Source organism: Pseudophryne corroboree, chromosome 5 (genome assembly GCF_028390025.1).
Source record: "Pseudophryne corroboree isolate aPseCor3 chromosome 5, aPseCor3.hap2, whole genome shotgun sequence".
Classification (NCBI taxonomy): Eukaryota; Metazoa; Chordata; class Amphibia; order Anura; family Myobatrachidae; genus Pseudophryne; species Pseudophryne corroboree.
This window is the reverse complement of record NC_086448.1, coordinates 34069432-34090760: the sequence shown is the minus strand read 5'-3', so window position 1 is coordinate 34090760 and position 21329 is coordinate 34069432. Positions and strand designations below refer to the sequence as shown.

General features: G+C 50.9%; 1 protein-coding gene across 1 annotated transcript; it reads right to left on the bottom strand.

Moving 5' to 3' along the window:
- Positions 1-455: 455 nt before the first annotated feature.
- LOC134927143 (uncharacterized) lies at positions 456-4989 on the bottom strand. The gene is made up of 2 exons (XM_063921210.1): positions 4063-4989; positions 456-1518 (listed from the first exon to the last, which is right to left on the bottom strand). Exons 1-2 carry the CDS (start codon positions 4130-4132, stop codon positions 611-613), a joined length of 978 nt encoding a protein of 325 aa, XP_063777280.1. The 5' UTR covers positions 4133-4989; the 3' UTR covers positions 456-610.
- Positions 4990-21329: the final 16340 nt, after the last annotated feature.

The window sequence follows — 21329 nt, the reverse complement described above, 5'->3', positions numbered from 1 at the left end:
GCTCCACGCCAAGATCGCCGGGGGACCATGTCCGACCAGAGGATCAGGCAAAACGGCCACTCAGCCATAAGTGCCAGCAGCTGGCGCCGCATCACGAGGCGAATGTCAAGGCCCGTGCGGTGTACCAAATCATTGCCCCCGAGATGTACCACCAAGAACAGCGGATACCCAAAACGGCCAACTGCAGCCCTAAGCCAGTCCCGCAGGCCGTCCCAGCGGAGGCCTCTACGCCCCAACCAGCGCACGGCCCGCAGTTCAGGAAAACGGGTTGTGTCGTAGGCCAGAGCCGACACGGACAGCCAATAGATGTACGAATGGCCCACGAATCATATAAAGCGCGGATCTAACCGCCGTCCTGTAAAAGAAGGGTTTAATGAAGGTCAGAAATTACATAAAATACGGCATTGCTAAATGGGGAACCTATCTACGTCCCTAACGGGGAGTGGAAATGGGTGGGGGGGGGGGGGGGGGGGGTTGGGCCACCCAATTTGACTTGAGGCAAAAACGAAACTTCGTTAGCCGGCAAAAGCCGTAGTAAAACCAACGATAAAACAAAAATTCCTCAAGGCCCCCACAACCGCAAAATGCAGTTGCGACGAGCGGCTAGTCCTCAAATGGGTGCACTGGGAGGAAAAGGCCTGATATAGCGTCTGACTGCACCAGACCTCCACCTACCCAGTGCCCGGACTTCGACTTCGGACCAACCCGCCGCAGCAGCTGCTGAAGCCGCGCCGATGCGGAAAGAGTGAGTCCCATAGTCGGCCGGAGATAGACCCAGGTACAAGATACAACGCCCCAAAACCGACCGGAATTGATATCTGGTCAACGGGGACCCATCGCTATGGACGAGCCACCCAGTGGGCGTTGGAGGCCGAAGGGACGAATAAGCCAGGGCCGCGGAAACCGGACAAATGCCCCGCGAACTGGCCCGGCCCATTCGAACCCACTGCCCCCTGCCGGCTACGTCAGTCTTGGAGCGCTGAATCCTGCACCACAAACCGTCGGGACGTATGACGACGTGGGCCGCCAGCATGGGCGAGGCAGAAGTCCGAGAGACGGCCACCAGCTCGCCCACCCTGAACGCGCCGTGGAAGGCCATCGTAAAGGCCGCCATGAAGAGGCGAACTTCGTATCCCGAGGAGCAAATACTCCGGAGGGATCCCAAAATCCGCCGCAGCAAAGCCCCAGTGATCGGCAGACGAGTATCTGGGAGGGGCGGGGACGCCCGTGCCCAACCTTTCAACACCCGCCGGAGGAAAAAGGACTTCGTAAAATCCGCTTCCCCCCGCAGCTGCAGAAAGTATGATATACCCGCCAGAATCCTGTTAACAGACGCCCGCGAAATCCCGTCGGAGTACAGCATCCAGATATATTCTAAGAGTAAAGTGTGAGAGGTCTTACCACTCTGGCCTCGCTCCATGAGGAAGCGACTCCACCGTTCCCAGGCGGCACGATAGGCCGCAAACGTAGCAGGGGCCAACGATCTGTGTGCTAACTCCTCCAATCCGGGTGGATGACCTGCCACACATAAGCAGGACATAATTCCCCATGGAGTAGCGCTGCAGGAGCCAAGCGCCGAAACCGCTGCCAATCGCCGCGCGACAGGGCATCCGCAATTTCGTTACGCACGCCAGGGACATGTTTTGCTCGCAACGTAATGTTGTTCACCAAGCAGAGCAAGACTATCTGTGCAAGGACCCGCAGAACCGGCAAGGAAGTGGATTTTTGCCGGTTTATGGCAAAGACCACGCCCAAATTGTCGCACCAGAAGATAACCTGTTTGTTCCGCAGGGCCGCGCACCACAATTCCAGAGCGACTAAAATGGGAAATATTTCCAGCAACAGCATATTTGACGTAAGGCCCCCGCTAAGCCAGGCCGGAGGCCAGGGACGCGCGCACCAACGGCCTGCAAAATAAGCTCCGAACCCGTAACCGCCAGAGGCGTCTGTGAAAAGCTCCAGGGCTGGGCTAGACACAGCCGCCTCCTGCCAAATACGGATGCCGTTGAAACGAATAAGAAATTCGTCCCAAATGCGCAAATCCCTTCGGATTTCAAGAGACAATCGAAGAAAATGATGTGGGTGTCTAACCCCCATGGTAGCCCGTTCCAATTTTCTACAGAAGACTCTACCCATGGGTATCACCTTGCAAGCAAAGTTAAACAGGCCCAATAAGGATTGAGCCTGTTTGAGCGTGAGCTTGCCCGCCGCCAGCGCATATAGGATACCATCGTGCAAACGCAACACCTTGTCCGCGGGGAGCCTACACAAACCACCGACCGTATCAATCTGAATCCCGAGGTAAACCAAGGAGGCGGAGGGACCCTCCGTCTTCTCAGGTGCCACCGGAACACCAAAGTGCGCGAAGAGGGCGAGAGCCCCCTGCAGCAAAAGGAGGCAGCGATCCGAATCTGAAGGGCCGATAAAAAGGAAATCGTCTAAGTAGTGCGAAATGCCCCGTTCGCCCGTCTCCTGCTGGAGACACCAGTGGAGGAAAGAACTGAAACGCTCGAAGTAGGCGCAAGAGATGGAACACCCCATAGGGAGGCACCGATCGATGTAAAAACCATCGTCCAGCTGAAAACCCATAAACCGAAAGGCGGACGGGTGCAGCGGGAGGAGGCGGAACGCTGACTGGATGTCCAATTTACACATCATTGCCCCAGGACCAAAGGACCGGATGGTGTCGATGGCTGAGTCAAAGGATAGATAAACAACCCTACACTGATCCGGAGGGATGGCATCATTAACCGACGACCCTGGAGGGCAGGACAGATGCTGGATAAGGCGAAATTTTCCCATGGTCTTTTTGGGAACTATGCCAACGGGGGACAATACGAGGTCCGGCAAGGGGGGTTCCCGGAAAGGGCCCACCATCCTACCTAGCGACACCTCGGCCTCGACCTTCTGGCGGAGCACTTCGGGAAATTCCCTGGCCGAGCGCAGGTTCGTGCCCGTCCCGGGGCCCACACGCCCATGTATAGGTAAAGGGAAGCCCGACGCGAATCCCGAGTGTAGGAAATGGGCGTCAGCCGGGCGCGGGTACCGTCGCAGCCAGGGAAGGAGTGCCCGAAGCCTAATTGGGGTGGGGGCTATGGCCAACGCTAGAGGCCGCGGGCGCGCGGCTCTGCCGGGTCTGAGGACCGAACGCACCTCCGACCCCAGGACTGGAACAGTCCTTAATCCCGTGGCCCCCCCCACATCGGATACAGGAGTGACGAAAACGACAGCGGCTACCTAAGTCGCATTGTGCATTATTAAAAGCGAAGCATTTTCCATGCCCCGCGCGCCCTGAACCGCCGCGAAAGCCGGCAGAACGAGGGGTGGGACGCTTAGCCCATCTCTTCGCTGTGCCGCTCTCCTCAGCGCCGGCCGAACCCTGGGTCAGTTCCGAGCACAGTTCCACATCCTTCTTGCCGAAGTTATAGATCTGCCGCCCGTGCTGTTTTCGGCGAAAATCCTCATCATAACGACGCCAGGCCGACCCTTTATACTTGTGGTACAGAACATGTATGAGGAATTGATATCGAACTATGTTCATATGTTCGTCCGGGCGGGTCTCTAGGTAACATGCCGCAAATATCAACATGCAGCGTACCCAATTCGGGTAGGAGCGCAGAGCGTCCTCGCTGCCCTGCCCCTTTTTCTTGGCGGAAAGTAAGGCTTTTCTATCGTCACTAGTGAGAGCGAAAATATTAACATATTGGCCCTTGCGGATTCTATCCCGGACCCGGGGCCTAAGACCACGTTGCACCGCCGTATTAGCGCAGTGCACGGTGTCCGATTCCACCGAGACTTGGGAGGCGGACGAGGTCGAATACCGACGCTCGCGTCGTCTGCGGCGCTTAACCCTGTGCAGTCCGCCATCAGAGGAGGACAGGCCCTCTGAGGACGTGGAGGCAAGGGAAGAGTCCGTGTACCGACGCCTGCGGCTGCGCTTGCTAGAATCCTTACGCACCCTGCCGCCAGCACTAGAGGAGCCGGAGTGAGAAACCGATCCTAAGCCGCTAAGGGGTGTAACCGCGCTTCCCCGGGACCAGTCGGGGTCCGATGAAGACTCACCTGCACGAGAGGGAACACCGTCCGTCTCGACGGCCACTGGTCGACTCGCGGAAGCGCCGACAGACTCCATTTCTCTCCTGACGTCCGCGGCTGGGGGGACAAAAGAGACATGGTTTCCCCGCTCCTCCACCGAGTTTGCCGCAGCCGGGAGCGGGGCAGGCGGGGGAACGGTCGCGCCAGAGGACAGAAGCGGGGCAAGAGCTTGCGCAATGCTATCCGCCAAAGAAGTGGAGGACCGCCCAAGTCCCCCGGGTACGGGGGATAACAAGGGCGCCACTGCCGACACAACAGCCGCACAAATGGCGGACAGAACAGTGGGGTCCACCAAGGGTGCCGCTGCCGTGGCCTGCGTAGGAACTTCAGAGCCGCCACGCGGGTCGTGTTCCCTACGGGAGAATAGTAAACCCCCCGTTGGGAGCAAGGACCCCGATGATCCCTCACTGTCGGGCGTCACGGTATCGCCGTCCCGCAGGGAGAAATCCCGCGCCAATTGCTCCCGCCGCGATCTTCTCCGATCTCGCGTATTGGCCACCGGAGGAGAAACTGAACCGTCATCGCTACTGGCGGGAGGAGGCACAATGTAGGCATGTGACCCCTCCGTATCCACATTAGCGGGAGATGACCGGCCGCGAGGAGGTGCGGAACGGACACCCCCCGACTGCGCACGCCGCCCCCTGGGGTGAGGAACCCCCGTCGGAGGCGCATGGCCGTGGACGGCGGACGCAGCGCCTCGAGCCAGACGCGGTATCCTGGAGGGGAGGGGCGCCACAGGGGCACCCCCTGCAGGAGAGGCCCGGTGGGGCACGCCGCCGCGGGCGGACGCAGAACGCCCCCGACGTATGGGCCCCTCCCTAGCGGGGATCGGTAGAGGAGGGTGTGCAGTAGCGGGGCGGGGGCGACGCCCCTCCCTGTCGTGGGGGGGGCGCGGGCTGGACCTGACTTGATGAGGGGGAGGGGTGAACAGTGGGGACAGGCCTCATCTGGGCCCCCCTAGTGGCAGTATTCCTGGTGCCACGCGCGCGCTGCCTGCCCTGTGCAGGTCTGGCAGCCGCACGACCCCCCTCCCGACCCCCACTTCCCACGTGTTCATTGCTGGCCTGCGGCTGCTGATCCGCGGGCCGGGAGCTCTGTCCCGGCCCCACGTGATCAGGGCAGCCGCGTGTAGCGAGCGGCGAGCTCAGGGATGGCAGGACACCATCCCTGGCTCTTTGCCGCGTATTTCTCCGGCCGCCCAGCGCTCCGTTCCCCGCCGCGGCTAGCAGCGGGGACGGAGAGCGCACGCGCGGGGGAGCCCGGGCGGGCGGCTGAGCCCGGCCGCGCGCGCCCTGGGGTTCCCGTACGGCCGCTGCAGCCTGTCTTCCCCGTGCCGGCTGGACAGCAGACGCGTCTATGAGCCGGGCGGGGAGGCCAGCGGAGCGGGTGGGACGTCTAGCGGCCATGCCTGGAGGGGAAGGAGAGCTGAAATAGTAAGAGATATGCTAAGAGAAGTGAAGGACAGCAAAGATTAAAAAGATTATAAGGGTAGGAATAACAGAAAGAGGGGTTAAATATCAGAGGAAGGGAAATGTAAAAGAATAATGAGATGTGAGCAGAGATGTGAGCAGAGAATAAAGCTATTAGTTAAAATGTAAGAAGGGTGATACTTGCAGTCCTAACGAAAAGGCTGAAGAGAGGCAGGAAGTATCCTGCCGGCTGCCTATATGCATGACAGGCCAGCCCCCTCTCATGCTGCAGCCAATGGGCCCCCCGGCCCACTCTCTGAGTTCCTCCCAGCCGAAAACATTAACCCCTCACAGGCCATGTGGTGCCTTGAGCGGCGCTGCGGAGGCCCTGGACGGTGCGTTTATGCCGCTGTGGTCGCATTATGCTCCCTACGCGGTCTTTCTGAGACTTGTTTGCAGAATAAAAATCCCTTTCTGTCCTATCACTTAGCCGACACTGATAATAGTCATTTCGCTCTCCTGACTGACTAGACTAAACATTGTTTGGCTCAATAGGAATTTAATAGGCATCCGCAGATAGCTGTGAAAGTGTCCCGAAGAAGCGCCTGTCTCTGCACTTACACACTTCAGCGGGAGATCATTTAATGGTTCTCTGGGTCGGAAAAATACTGATGTACAGTCTCTGGAGTTTATCCGGCATTATCCCCTCAGTCAGCTGGGTAATTCCATGTAACACTTGACAGAAGCTCTCTGTAATTCTGATATTTCCTTCCAGCTTTTACACTACATCCTGAGATGAGCAAATCGGCTCGAGATCTATAGAGTGTAAGCCGACGAGCAGGGCCCTCTCACCTCCCTCCCTCCCTCCCTGTTATTGCCCAGCCTTGTTCTATTACTGTTTTGTTCCAAATTGTAAAGTACAACGGAATATGCTGGTAAGTACTAGAGATGAGCGGGTTCGGTTTCTTTGAATCCGAACCCGCACGAACTTCACTTTTTTTTTCACGGGTCCGAGCGACTCGGATCTTCCCGCCTTGCTCGGTTAACCCGAGCGCGCCCGAACGTCATCATGACGCTGTCGGATTCTCGCGAGACTCGGATTCTATATAAGGAGCCGCGCGTCGCCGCCATTTTCACACGTGCATTGAGATTGATAGGGAGAGGACGTGGCTGGCGTCCTCTCCATTAGAATAGATTAGAAGAGAGAGAGAGAGAGAGAGATTGTGCAGACAGAGTTTACCACAGTGACCAGTGCAGTTGTTGTTAAGTTAACTTTTATTTAATATATCCGTTCTCTGCTATATCCGTTCTCTGCCTGAAAAAAACGATACACAGCAGTCACACAGTGTGACTCAGTCTGTGTGCACTCAGCTCAGCCCAGTGTGCTGCACATCAATGTATAAAAGCTTATAATAATTGTGGGGGAGACTGGGGAGCACTGCAGGTTGTTATAGCAGGAGCCAGGAGTACATAATATTATATTAATTTAAAATTAAACAGTGCACACTTTTGCTGCAGGAGTGCCACTGCCAGTGTGACTAGTGGTGACCAGTGCCTGACCACCAGTATAGTAGTATATTGTTGTATACTATCTCTTTATCAACCAGTCTATATTAGCAGCAGACACAGTACAGTGCGGTAGTTCACGGCTGTGGCTACCTCTGTGTCGGCAGTCGGCACTCGGCAGGCAGTCCGTCCATCCATAATTGTATAATTATATACCACCTAACCGTGGTATTTTTTTTTCTTTCTTTATACCGTCGTCATAGTCATACTAGTTGTTACGAGTATACTACTATCTCTTTATCAACCAGTGTACAGTGCGGTAGTTCACGGCTGTGGCTACCTCTGTGTCGGCAGTCGGCAGGCAGTCCGTCCATCCATAATTGTATTATTATAATATATACCACCTAACCGTGGTTTTTTTTTCATTCTTTATACCGTCATAGTGTCATACTAGTTGTTACGAGTATACTACTATCTCTTTATCAACCAGTGTACAGTGCGGTAGTTCACGGCTGTGGCTACCTCTGTGTCGGCAGTCGGCAGGCAGTCCGTCCATCCATAATTGTATTATAATATATACCACCTAACCGTGGTTTTTTTTTCATTCTTTATACCGTCATAGTGTCATACTAGTTGTTACGAGTATACTACTATCTCTTTATCAACCAGTGTACAGTTCGGTAGTTCACGGCTGTGGCTACCTCTGTGTCGGCAGTCGGCAGGCAGTCCGTCCATCCATAATTGTATTATAATATATACCACCTAACCGTGGTTTTTTTTTCATTCTTTATACCGTCATAGTCAGTCATACTAGTTGTTACGAGTATACTACTATCTCTTTATCAACCAGTGTACAGTGCGGTAGTTCACGGCTGTGGCTACCTCTGTGTCGGCACTCGGCAGGCAGTCCGTCCATCCATAATTGTATTATAATATATACCACCTAACCGTGGTTTTTTTTTCATTCTTTATACCGTCATAGTCAGTCATACTAGTTGTTACGAGTATACTACTATCTCTTTATCAACCAGTGTACAGTGCGGTAGTTCACGGCTGTGGCTACCTCTGTGTCGGAACTCGGCAGGCAGTCCGTCCATCCATAATTGTATTATTATAATATATACCACCTAACCGTGGTTTTTTTTTCATTCTTTATACCGTCATAGTCAGTCATACTAGTTGTTACGAGTATACTACTATCTCTTTATCAACCAGTGTACAGTGCGGTAGTTCACGGCTGTGGCTACCTCTGTGTCGGCAGTCGGCAGGTAGTCCGTCCATCCATAATTGTATTATAATATATACCACCTAACCGTGGTTTTTTTTTCATTCTTTATACCGTCATAGTCAGTCATACTAGTTGTTACGAGTATACTACTATCTCTTTATCAACCAGTGTACAGTGCGGTAGTTCACGGCTGTGGCTACCTCTGTGTCGGAACTCGGCAGGCAGTCCGTCCATCCATAATTGTATTACAATATATACCACCTAACCGTGGTTTTTTTTTCATTCTTTATACCGTCATAGTCAGTCATACTAGTTGTTACGAGTATACTACTATCTCTTTATCAACCAGTGTACAGTGCGGTAGTTCACGGCTGTGGCTACCTCTGTGTCGGCACTCGGCAGGCAGTCCGTCCATCCATAATTGTATTACAATATATACCACCTAACCGTGGTTTTTTTATACCACCTAACCGTGGCAGTCCGTCCATAATTGTATACTAGTATCCAATCCATCCATCTCCATTGTTTACCTGAGGTGCCTTTTAGTTCTGCCTATAAAATATGGAGAACAAAAAAGTTGAGGTTCCAAAATTAGGGAAAGATCAAGATCCACTTCCACCTCGTGCTGAAGCTGCTGCCACTAGTCATGGCCGAGACGATGAAATGCCAGCAACGTCGTCTGCCAAGGCCGATGCCCAATGTCATAGTACAGAGCATGTCAAATCCAAAACACCAAATATCAGAAAAAAAAGGACTCCAAAACCTAAAATAAAATTGTCGGAGGAGAAGCGTAAACTTGCCAATATGCCATTTACCACACGGAGTGGCAAGGAACGGCTGAGGCCCTGGCCTATGTTCATGGCTAGTGGTTCAGCTTCACATGAGGATGGAAGCACTCAGCCTCTCGCTAGAAAACTGAAAAGACTCAAGCTGGCAAAAGCACCGCAAAGAACTGTGCGTTCTTTGAAATCCCAAATCCACAAGGAGAGTCCAATTGTGTCGGTTGCGATGCCTGACCTTCCCAACACTGGACGTGAAGAGCATGCGCCTTCCACTATTTGCATGCCCCCTGCAAGTGCTGGAAGGAGCACCCGCAGTCCAGTTCCTGATAGTCAGATTGAAGATGTCAGTGTTGAAGTACACCAGGATGAGGAGGATATGGGTGTTGCTGGCGCTGGGGAGGAAATTGACCAGAAGGATTCTGATGGTGAGGTGGTTTGTTTAAGTCAGGCACCCGGGGAGACACCTGTTGTCCGTGGGAGGAATATGGCCGTTGACATGCCAGGTGAAAATACCAAAAAAATCAGCTCTTCGGTGTGGAGGTATTTCACCAGAAATGCGGACAACAGGTGTCAAGCCGTGTGTTCCCTTTGTCAAGCTGTAATAAGTAGGGGTAAGGACGTTAACCACCTCGGAACATCCTCCCTTATACGTCACCTGCAGCGCATTCATAATAAGTCAGTGACAAGTTCAAAAACTTTGGGTGACAGCGGAAGCAGTCCACTGACCAGTAAATCCCTTCCTCTTGTAACCAAGCTCACGCAAACCACCCCACCAACTCCCTCAGTGTCAATTTCCTCCTTCCCCAGGAATGCCAATAGTCCTGCAGGCCATGTCACTGGCAAGTCTGACGAGTCCTCTCCTGCCTGGGATTCCTCCGATGCATCCTTGCGTTTAACGCCTACTGCTGCTGGCGCTGCTGTTGTTGCCGCTGGGAGTCGATGGTCATCCCAGAGGGGAAGTCGTAAGCCCACTTGTACTACTTCCAGTAAGCAATTGACTGTTCAACAGTCCTTTGCGAGGAAGATGAAATATCACAGCAGTCATCCTACTGCAAAGCGGATAACTGAGTCCTTGACAACTATGTTGGTGTTAGACGTGCGTCCGGTATCCGCCGTTAGTTCACAGGGAACTAGACAATTTATTGAGGCAGTGTGCCCCCGTTACCAAATACCATCTAGGTTCCACTTCTCTAGGCAGGCGATACCGAGAATGTACACGGACGTCAGAAAAAGACTCACCAGTGTCCTAAAAAATGCAGTTGTACCCAATGTCCACTTAACCACGGACATGTGGACAAGTGGAGCAGGGCAGGGTCAGGACTATATGACTGTGACAGCCCACTGGGTAGATGTATGGACTCCCGCCGCAAGAACAGCAGCGGCGGCACCAGTAGCAGCATCTCGCAAACGCCAACTCTTTCCTAGGCAGGCTACGCTTTGTATCACCGCTTTCCAGAATACGCACACAGCTGAAAACCTCTTACGGCAACTGAGGAAGATCATCGCGGAATGGCTTACCCCAATTGGACTCTCCTGTGGATTTGTGGCATCGGACAACGCCAGCAATATTGTGTGTGCATTAAATATGGGCAAATTCCAGCACGTCCCATGTTTTGCACATACCTTGAATTTGGTGGTGCAGAATTTTTTAAAAAACGACAGGGGCGTGCAAGAGATGCTGTCGGTGGCCAGAAAAATTGCGGGACACTTTCGGCGTACAGGCACCACGTACAGAAGACTGGAGCACCACCAAAAACTACTGAACCTGCCCTGCCATCATCTGAAGCAAGAAGTGGTAACGAGGTGGAATTCAACCCTCTATATGCTTCAGAGGTTGGAGGAGCAGCAAAAGGCCATTCAAGCCTATACAATTGAGCACGATATAGGAGATGGAATGCACCTGTCTCAAGTGCAGTGGAGAATGATTTCAACGTTGTGCAAGGTTCTGATGCCCTTTGAACTTGCCACACGTGAAGTCAGTTCAGACACTGCCAGCCTGAGTCAGGTCATTCCCCTCATCAGGCTTTTGCAGAAGAAGCTGGAGGCATTGAAGAAGGAGCTAACACGGAGCGATTCCGCTAGGCATGTGGGACTTGTGGATGCAGCCCTTAATTCGCTTAACAAGGATTCACGGGTGGTCAATCTGTTGAAATCAGAGCACTACATTTTGGCCACCGTGCTCGATCCTAGATTTAAAGCCTACCTTGGATCTCTCTTTCCGGCAGACACAGGTCTGCTGGGGTTGAAAGACCTGCTGGTGACAAAATTGTCAAGTCAAGCGGAACGCGACCTGTCAACATCTCCTCCTTCACATTCTCCCGCAACTGGGGGTGCGAGGAAAAGGCTCAGAATTCCGAGCCCACCCGCTGGCGGTGATGCAGGGCAGTCTGGAGCGACTGCTGATGCTGACATCTGGTCCGGACTGAAGGACCTGACAACGATTACGGACATGTCGTCTACTGTCACTGCATATGATTCTCTCAACATTGATAGAATGGTGGAGGATTATATGAGTGACCGCATCCAAGTAGGCACGTCACACAGTCCGTACTTATACTGGCAGGAAAAAGAGGCAATTTGGAGGCCCTTGCACAAACTGGCTTTATTCTACCTAAGTTGCCCTCCCACAAGTGTGTACTCCGAAAGAGTGTTTAGTGCCGCCGCTCACCTTGTCAGCAATCGGCGTACGAGGTTACATCCAGAAAATGTGGAGAAGATGATGTTCATTAAAATGAATTATAATCAATTCCTCCGCGGAGACATTGACCAGCAGCAATTGCCTCCACAAAGTACACAGGGAGCTGAGATGGTGGATTCCAGTGGGGACGAATTGATAATCTGTGAGGAGGGGGATGTACACGGTGATATATCGGAGGGTGAAGATGAGGTGGACATCTTGCCTCTGTAGAGCCAGTTTGTGCAAGGAGAGATTAATTGCTTCTTTTTTGGGGGGGGTCCAAACCAACCCGTCATATCAGTCACAGTCGTGTGGCAGACCCTGTCACTGAAATGATGGGTTGGTTAAAGTGTGCATGTCCTGTTTTGTTTATACAACATAAGGGTGGGTGGGAGGGCCCAAGGATAATTCCATCTTGCACCTCTTTTTTCTTTTCTTTTTCTTTGCATCATGTGCTGATTGGGGAGGGTTTTTTGGAAGGGACATCCTGCGTGACACTGCAGTGCCACTCCTAGATGGGCCCGGTGTTTGTGTCGGCCACTAGGGTCGCTAATCTTACTCACACAGCTACCTCATTGCGCCTCTTTTTTTCTTTGCGTCATGTGCTGTTTGGGGAGGGTTTTTTGGAAGGGACATCCTGCGTGACACTGCAGTGCCACTCCTAGATGTGCCCGGTGTTTGTGTCGGCCACTAGGGTCGCTAATCTTACTCACACAGTCAGCTACCTCATTGCGCCTCTTTTTTTCTTTGCGTCATGTGCTGTTTGGGGAGGGTTTTTTGGAAGGGCCATCCTGCGTGACACTGCAGTGCCACTCCTAGATGGGCCCGGTGTTTGTGTCGGCCACTAGGGTCGCTAATCTTACTCACACAGCTACCTCATTGCGCCTCTTTTTTTCTTTGCGTCATGTGCTGTTTGGGGAGGGTTTTTTGGAAGGGACATCCTGCGTGACACTGCAGTGCCACTCCTAGATGGGCCCGGTGTTTGTGTCGGCCACTAGGGTCGCTTATCTTACTCACACAGCGACCTCGGTGCAAATTTTAGGACTAAAAATAATATTGTGAGGTGTGAGGTATTCAGAATAGACTGAAAATGAGTGTAAATTATGGTTTTTGAGGTTAATAATACTTTGGGATCAAAATGACCCCCAAATTCTATGATTTAAGCTGTTTTTTAGTGTTTTTGGAAAAAAACACCCGAATCCAAAACACACCCGAATCCGACAAAAATAATTCGGTGAGGTTTTGCCAAAACGCGTTCGAACCCAAAACACGGCCGCGGAACCGAACCCAAAACCAAAACACAAAACCCGAAAAATTTCAGGCGCTCATCTCTAGTAAGTACATAAGATCCATCTGAATTCTCCCTGATTCTGCTGGAAGATCTCTGGGACAAGCTGACGGCATGAAGCAGCCAGTAACTCCAGCCAGACTGAGAGCAGCTGCTCCCCTGACTTCTGCCTGCATCCGCATTGAGAGACTGACACGCTGTAGGGTCTCGGTGGAGAAATGACCGGAACCAGCTGTGGCCGCAACTAATGTTTTTAGCGCATGCTAGTGGAACACTCTCGTTCACCTTGCCTGTCTGGACGCACCGCCCCCCTCCCTAGTCGTTGTCGACTTCTGGAGAAAGAATGAAAATAACGAAGTTGCAGAGTACTCAAACTAGAGGCAGAGCGGATTTACCCGGGGAGGCAGCCATCTTGGGTGCGCTACAAAGGTTACAACATGTGAGATAAACCATACGAGACACTTAAGACATATACGAGTGGCTAGAACATGTGTAGTATGATACGTACTGAATGGATAGAGCCACGTGTTGTTCACCATGCCCAAGAAAGAAAGAGGCAGCCGTGTGGGAAGTACTATATGGGTGAAGAAGAAAAGAAAAGTTACAAAGGCATAAAACAATAGCATTAAAACAACGGTGACAGCACTATAAACGCTATGGGACAGTTAATAAAAAAAACTATGGAGGAAACGGCAACAAGCCGCGCAGGTCGGTCTGCGTCAACCATCTCCCGCCATACCATCCCCTTATTAACATCTATTTACTAGCAATAATTAAATAAAGCTGACCCTTCCCCCCCGCTGTGTTTTCATTTTAGATAAGTTTATTATATCTGGGAAGTCTGGGCTGACACCATGCAATAAGGAGTCTCAACTAATGCATCCAATCAGCTCGCACAGATTTAATCTGGGCCGCTTTATAAAGTATTCTCAGGAGTATAGAGGATAGGAGGCGACACAAAACAGCGGCAATTATTATTTTAGTGATGCCTGAAAACTTGCAGTAGAGCGATGTTACCAGCTAGATTATGTTTTTATTGTACACATGTAAACAGCATATATTTTATGAGATACTATTTTTATATGTATATTAAAAAAATGTTTACGAGTCATAAAGTTTCCAAACCACCTGCTTGCCTCAGTCATTGCCGTATCGCGAACCGGGGTTTTATTTAACCATTAATAATCAGGATGTGTTTTGTGAAACGTGCACAGTGTCAGTTTCCGAAGGTTATTCAGTGTAGGTGGGAAGGCTACAGGAGAGGGATCGCAGGACCCCTCTCCTCTGTGGATGCCTCAATAGGCAGAAAGTGGCTACCTCCATCTGAGGATCGCCCCAGCCTTCTGGACCATGCTCTATAAGGCTACGCCTTTTGGAGATTGGTACATAGGGGTCAGACCGTCGTCCCCATTGGTAATAATGGGGACTGCGGCCTGATGCGCTAATTAGACATTGCCGATATACAATCACACAGAGACTGTAGCTTCTCAATGATTATATGAAAAGGGTGCTTGATAAATATGCCTCTAAATCTAAATGATTACTTTAGCTACTAATAAATTACTTAATTGTAAAGGAAAACTGTCCCTGTTGTGCTGCAGAGGTCACTGCAAGAGGCTCCGCTCCCTGTGTCGCTGCTGTGCTACAGTGGTCACTGCAAGAGGCTCCGCTCCCTGTGTCGCTGCTGTGCTGCAGCAGTCACTGCAAGAGGCTCCGCTCCCTGTGTCGCTGCTGTGCTACAGTGGTCACTGCAAGAGGCTCCGCTCCCTGTGTCGCTGCTGTGCTACAGTGGTCACTGCAAGAGGCTCCGCTCCCTGTGTCGCTGCTGTGCTGCAGCAGTCACTGCAAGAGGCTCCGCTCCCTGTGTCGCTGCTGTGCTGCAGCAGTCACTGCAAGAGGCTCCGCTCCCTGTGTCGCTGCTGTGCTGCAGCAGTCACTGCAAGAGGCTCCGCTCCCTGTGTCGCTGCTGTGCTGCAGTGGTCACTGCAAGAGGCTCCGCTCCCTGTGTCGCTGCTGTGCTGCAGTGGTCACTGCAAGAGGCTCCGCTCCCTGTGTCGCTGCTGTGCTGCAGCAGTCACTGCAAGAGGCTCCGCTCCCTGTGTCGCTGCTGTGCTACAGTGGTCACTGCAAGAGGCTCCGCTCCCTGTGTCGCTGCTGTGCTGCAGCAGTCACTGCAAGAGGCTCCGCTCCCTGTGTCGCTGCTGTGCTGCAGCAGTCACTGCAAGAGGCTCCGCTCCCTGTGTCGCTGCTGTGCTGCAGTGGTCACTGCAAGAGGCTCCGCTCCCTGTGTCGCTGCTGTGCTGCAGTGGTCACTGCAAGAGGCTCCGCTCCCTGTGTCGCTGCTGTGCTGCAGCAGTCACTGCAAGAGGCTCCGCTCCCTGTGTCGCTACAGTGGTCACTGCAAGAGGCTCCGCTCCCTGTGTCGCTGCTGTGCTGCAGCAGTCACTGCAAGAGACTCCGCTCCCTGTGTCGCTGCTGTGCTGCAGCAGTCACTGCAAGAGGCTCCGCTCCCTGTGTCGCTGCTGTGCTGCAGCGGTCACTGCAAGAGGCTCCGCTCCCTGTGTCGCTGCTGTGCTGCAGAGGTCACTGCAAGAGGCTCCGCTCCCTGTGTCGCTGCTGTGCTGCAGAGGTCACTGCAAGAGGCTCCGCTCCCTGTGTCGCTGCTGTGCTGCAGCGGTCACTGCAAGAGGCTCCGCTCCCTCTGTCCCTGTTGTGCTGCAGCAGTCACTGCAAGAGGCTCCGCTCCCTGTGTCGCTGCTGTGCTACAGAGGTCACTGCAAGAGGCTCCGCTCCCTGTGTCGCTGCTGTGCTACAGTGGTCACTGCAAGAGGCTCCGCTCCCTCTGTTGCTGCTGCACTGCAGCGGTCACTGCAAGAGGCTCCGCTCCCTGTGTCGCTGCTGCGCGGCCTTCTCTTATTGTGATGCATCTTATCAATAGCGATTGTAACAGGACTTCTGTGTCACGTGTAAGTAGGCGTGTGTGTGTGTATATTTATGTGTGTATGTGTATATATTGGTTTGTTTGTTTCTGTGTGTGTATATTTATGTTTGTATGTATATATATATACATATGTATTTATGTATACTTATGTTTGTATATGTATATATCTGTGTGTACATATTTAATGTGCATTAATTAATGTTTGCAGATTTATGTGTCTATGCATATTCATATATATGTGTGTATTCTATGTGTGCAGATTTACACGTGTGTATATTTCTGTTTGCGTGTACAGTATGTGTGCATATATTTATGTGTGTATATTTGTGTTTGCGTGTATGTATGTATATATATATATATATATATACATATTTCTGTGTGTGTATGTGTGCATAATTGTGTGTGTATGTGTGTATATTTTTGCAATATTGCATATTGATGTGTGTATATATATATTTTTTTCTGTGTTTAAGATTGCATATTTGTGCGTGTGAGTGTATATTTGTGTGTACAAAACGTGCATAGATATGTGTGTGTATATTTGTGCATAATTATGTGTGTGTGCATAGTTATGTGTGTATATTTGTGTGCATAATTACTGTGTGTGTGTGTGTGTGTGTGTGTGTGTGTGTGTGTGTGTGTGTGTAAGACTGCATACATATGTGTGTGTATATTTATGTGTGTGTGCGTAAGACTGTATATGTACGTGCGTGTGTGTGTTTGCATATTATAGCTGTGTGTGGCTTTTGCCCAGCCAGCTGCGTATTCCTGCGCCTGTCGGCTGCGCCGCTGTGACCTCTGCTAGGAGGAGACGGAAAGCCGACGTCTGGCTGTCCTTGTACAGGGCTTCTCGCGCGCTGACAGACTCTGAGTGAATTAGAAACACACAGGGAGAAATCACTGAGGTAGGCACTAAACGGGGCCATCTGAAAAAGCCAAGGAGAAATAAAAATAAAATTTCCTGACCAGGCAGAAAAAAATCACAAAGTTCCTGCCATAAGAGTTTCCTTCTTTGTGTGTAGAATCCCCAGGAGGGGCGTCAGCGGTGATTCCCAGAATCCTCAGGCAGTACAATGAGGGGGACTGCTGGCAGGTGTAATGAAGTTAGCAACAGCAAGCGATTAGGTTAGGAGGTCCCCCGGGAGCCGCCAGCGAGCTGATGGAGTTGAAAGCAAAACGGCAACTCAATTGCATTTCATTTCAATTTGGTCACGGATGCAGAGATGAAAGTAGGACATCGTGGCCATCATATCTTCCGAGAAATCTGTACTCCAGGGCGGCTGCTCCGCGCTCCCCTGTGCTCATTGATATCTCCGGCAGCAGCGGGCCTTCCTGCGGGCCGGCGCGGCTCCTGTGATATGTCACGCTGCCACCATGATATACAAGACCCACAACTTCATCTGCTAAATTGTATCGTTATCGTCTGACGACAAGAGGGAATTTGCACCGTTCCACGTTTCTGCATTATTCACTTTCATATTTATTAACAACGGACACGACAGCTAAGTGACAATGGGCCTCATTCAGCGGTGGAGCAATGCCGGTGGTTGGGAAGATGAGCGTTTGTGAGTGACAGGAAGTGAGCATTTGTGGGGGGTAACAGGTTTGTCAAATGCAGGTGCGTTGCGACCGTTTCCGGAGCATGTCTAAGCCTGCGACGGTACTGTTGTGTAAAGGTTTCGACGACTTACTTGTGACGGACATTCTGAGCAACCATAGAGTGTGGCAATGGATCAGAGACACCTCCGATGTCTGTCTCTGTGCAGATACCTGCAGCTGCCAAGCTCTAGAACACCAGGTCCCGTGGTTGAGGTGCCCGAGATGGGAACGTGCAGAACATAACAGAAGCCCACAGGGTTGGACTGACCCACAGGGGTACAGGAGAAATCCCCGGTGGCCGTGGCGGAACTTGAAAGGGGTGGGCCCAGGTGCAAAAATACGCTTTCGGCAACCTGCATTCTAGGCCCCACCATGAGTTCATAATATGCCATATGGTAATTCACCACGTGGCCACCAATCAACACAAACAGCAGCTCCTTGTCTAACAATAATCTGTTCCCCTTTTAATCAAACAATAATAATCTGTGTCCCATTTAAACTCAGGAGAGAGGCAGAGAGTGATGGGCAAAGGGAGACGGGAGGCAGAGAGTGATGGGGTGAAGCATCGGGTGATGGGGAGAAGAAGAGGGTGATGGGGAGAGGGCAACGAGGAGAAGCAGAGGGTGATGGGCAAAGGACAACGGGGGAGGCAGTAAAAGATGGGGAAGAGGCAGAGGGTGATAGGGGAGAAGCAGAGGGTGATGGAGAGAGACAAAGGGTGACGGGGGAGGCAGAGGGCAACAGGCAGAGGGTGACGGAGAGAAGCAGAGAGAGATGGGGAGAGGCAGTGGGTGATGCGCAGAGGGCGATGGGGAGAGGCAGAGGGAGATGGGGAGAAGCAGAGGGTGACAGGGGAGAGGCAGAGGGCGATGGGGAGGAGGCAGAGAGTGACGGGGAGAAGCAGAGAGTGACAGGGAGAGGGTGATGCGGAGATGCAGAGAGTGATGAGCAGAGTGACGGGGAGAGGATGACGCCATACAAAGCACATTTTAGTGACTGCCATCCAACATAGAGCATTTTAGTGACCGCCATACAGTAGAGAAAACATTGTAGTTACCGCCATACATGTCTTTTTACATTAATATTAAAGCACCAAACTCTCACTTTATATTTGTGTACTTTATTATTCCATTTAATAGAGAGAGCAAAGATACCAATTACTACCAAAGAACAGCAACATTGTAGAATGCTGTCATAACAAGAGCTGGAGGAGTAGTGTAGCCAGAAGCATACTGTACATTATTTATGAAGAAAACAATGTGCTATTTGTACCTGGTTGGGAGCCGTGTTGGCATGAGGCACAGCTCGTCTCTTGGCTTCTTCATTTCAGTAGGTAACGTTCCAAACAGCCAGGAAGCAGGGCCCACCCAATGACAGGAGTGGAGCGGTGGGGACGTGATACACTGCCCCATATGTAGCTATTACAGTAAGCCAGTGGCTGAGAGCCGGGGCAGGAAGAGACAGAGAGCACAAAGTGATCGGTGTGCCGCGGCACATATCGGAAGTAAATCAGTGTGGCGGCTGACAGCGCTGCATATCATCAATGATACTGTCATTTACATAACTGAACTTCATTTTTTACAATAACACGGGTGGGCCTTTGCCAGACCTAATGCACTTCTCACTGAGGGGTACATTTACTAAGCAGTGATAAGAGCGGAGAAGTGACCAGTGGAGAAATTGCCCCATTAACCAATCAGCAGCTCTGTATCATTTTATAGTATGCAAATTATACCTGTTACTTTGGTGCTGATTGGTTGCCATGGGCAACTTCTCCACTGGCTCACTTCTCCGCTCTTATCACTGCTTAGTAAATGTCCCCCTCAGTGTTAGACACTGGGGGGTAAATTTACTAAGCTCCCGATTTTGACCGAGATGGCGTTTTTTCATCAAAGTGTCATCTCGGTAATTTACTAAACTGAAATCACGGCAGTGATGTGGTCATTCGTAATATTTTGGAAGTTCAAGTTAAAAATCACGAATGAATACACCATCGGTCAAATTACGCCTGTTTAGATATGAATCTCGGTCATTTACTAACCATTCGTAATTGTAATTGCTGCCGTGAAAATGCATTTGCGGCCGCGAAAAATTACACATCGTAAAAAATTCCTAAAAAAAAACGCGCCAGCATTTGAAAAGCGTGTTTACATGTGTACTCAATTATCCATTACTCACACCTGAATGTTTGGCCCTATAAAAGTGTTCCAGGCACATTTTGAATTTCTCTCACTCTGAAATGGCGGCTGTGGTGTGTGCCAATGAATTTTTGTTTGCTGTGGGATACCTTAGACTGCTCCATGAGGCTTCCAGGAATCAGGCCCAGGTAAGTGAACATGGTCAACAGGTTGTCCAGGTGCCGCGGAGGCTGCGCCAGCCTCGTTTTTTTAGAGGGCGTTTAAACTTAAACGCATTGTCCGATGATAGGGTCATACAGATGTTCCGCCTAAATAGAACCAACATTTTCCACCTGTATGACCTTGTCAAACTGGGCCTAGACCCTGAGACAGCACGCTCTCGCTCTGTCTCAGGCCTACACAAACTCCTGGCTGTGTTACACTTTATGGCTACTGGGAGCTTCCAGGCTGTGGCAGGCGACGTCATTGGTATCTCACAGCCCACCTTTTCAAGATATTTGAATCAGGTGAGTCTAAAAATACATATACGGTTATGTGTAAGTGTTGCTTCTGTAAGTACAAACAACACAGTATTGTATAGAATACCTAACATGACACTCACCTTAGCTTCTTTAATGTCCACTCAGGTTTTGGATGTGTTGGATCCACACATTAATGCCTCAATCTGCTTCCCTACCGAGGAGTCGGAGTGGCGTGCTGTCAGGGTAGCTTTCTATGAGCTTGCTGGCATGCCCAATGTGCTGGGGGCCATAGATTGCACACACGTTCAGCTGAGATCACCTAGGGGCCGGCAATACATATATACAAATAGACATCTGGCACAATCAACTAATGTCCAGGTGGTCTGTGATGCAAACTTTAAAATTATGAGTGTTGTTGCAGGTTACCCTGGTGGCTGCCATGACTCCTTCATCCTCAGTCAGTCATCGCTCTTCGATAAATTTGAGGACGGACAAATGCCTGATGGCTGGCTGTTGGGTATGTTAAAAATGTTTTGTGTGTATGTCTTGTAACCACAAACTCTAGTTTTGAGTAGGGGAAAGAATAATCTAACACATGTACTAATGTTGACTATATCTGTTTTTCAGGTGATGGGGGTTACGGCTGCTACTCTTGGCTCCTTACTCCATTGTCCCAACCTGATTCTCCTGCTGAACACAGTTACAATCATGCACATAAGGCTACGCGGAATGTGATAGAAAGATGTTTTGGTGTGCTGAAGTCACGGTTTCGGTGTCTGGATAAATCTGCAGGCCTTTTGTTGTATAGTCCCTCAAAGGTGACTAGAATTGTGTTCTGCTGCTGTTTTCTCCATAATCTGTGTTTAAGTCAACATCTGGCACATGATGAGGGAGAAAGCAGTCAGCAAGCAGAGGAGTTAGAAACATCTGGTGACAGTGTGAGTACATATGTAGGGAGGCAGGTACGGCAAGAAGTGATCCTGCGGTATTTTTCTGGTAAGTTTTTGTAGGATGTAATTATCCTTGACTAAACACTTTGCAATACTTTCTATTGTGTGTTTTGTAACTTACTGTTTGTTGTTTATAGTGGTGTGTACATTGTACTTAGTTTATGTTATAAATACCTTTTCAGTCATTACCCATGAAAAACATACATACATACATAGCAGCTTCAACAATGTTTGAGACGGACACAGGAAGTTGTG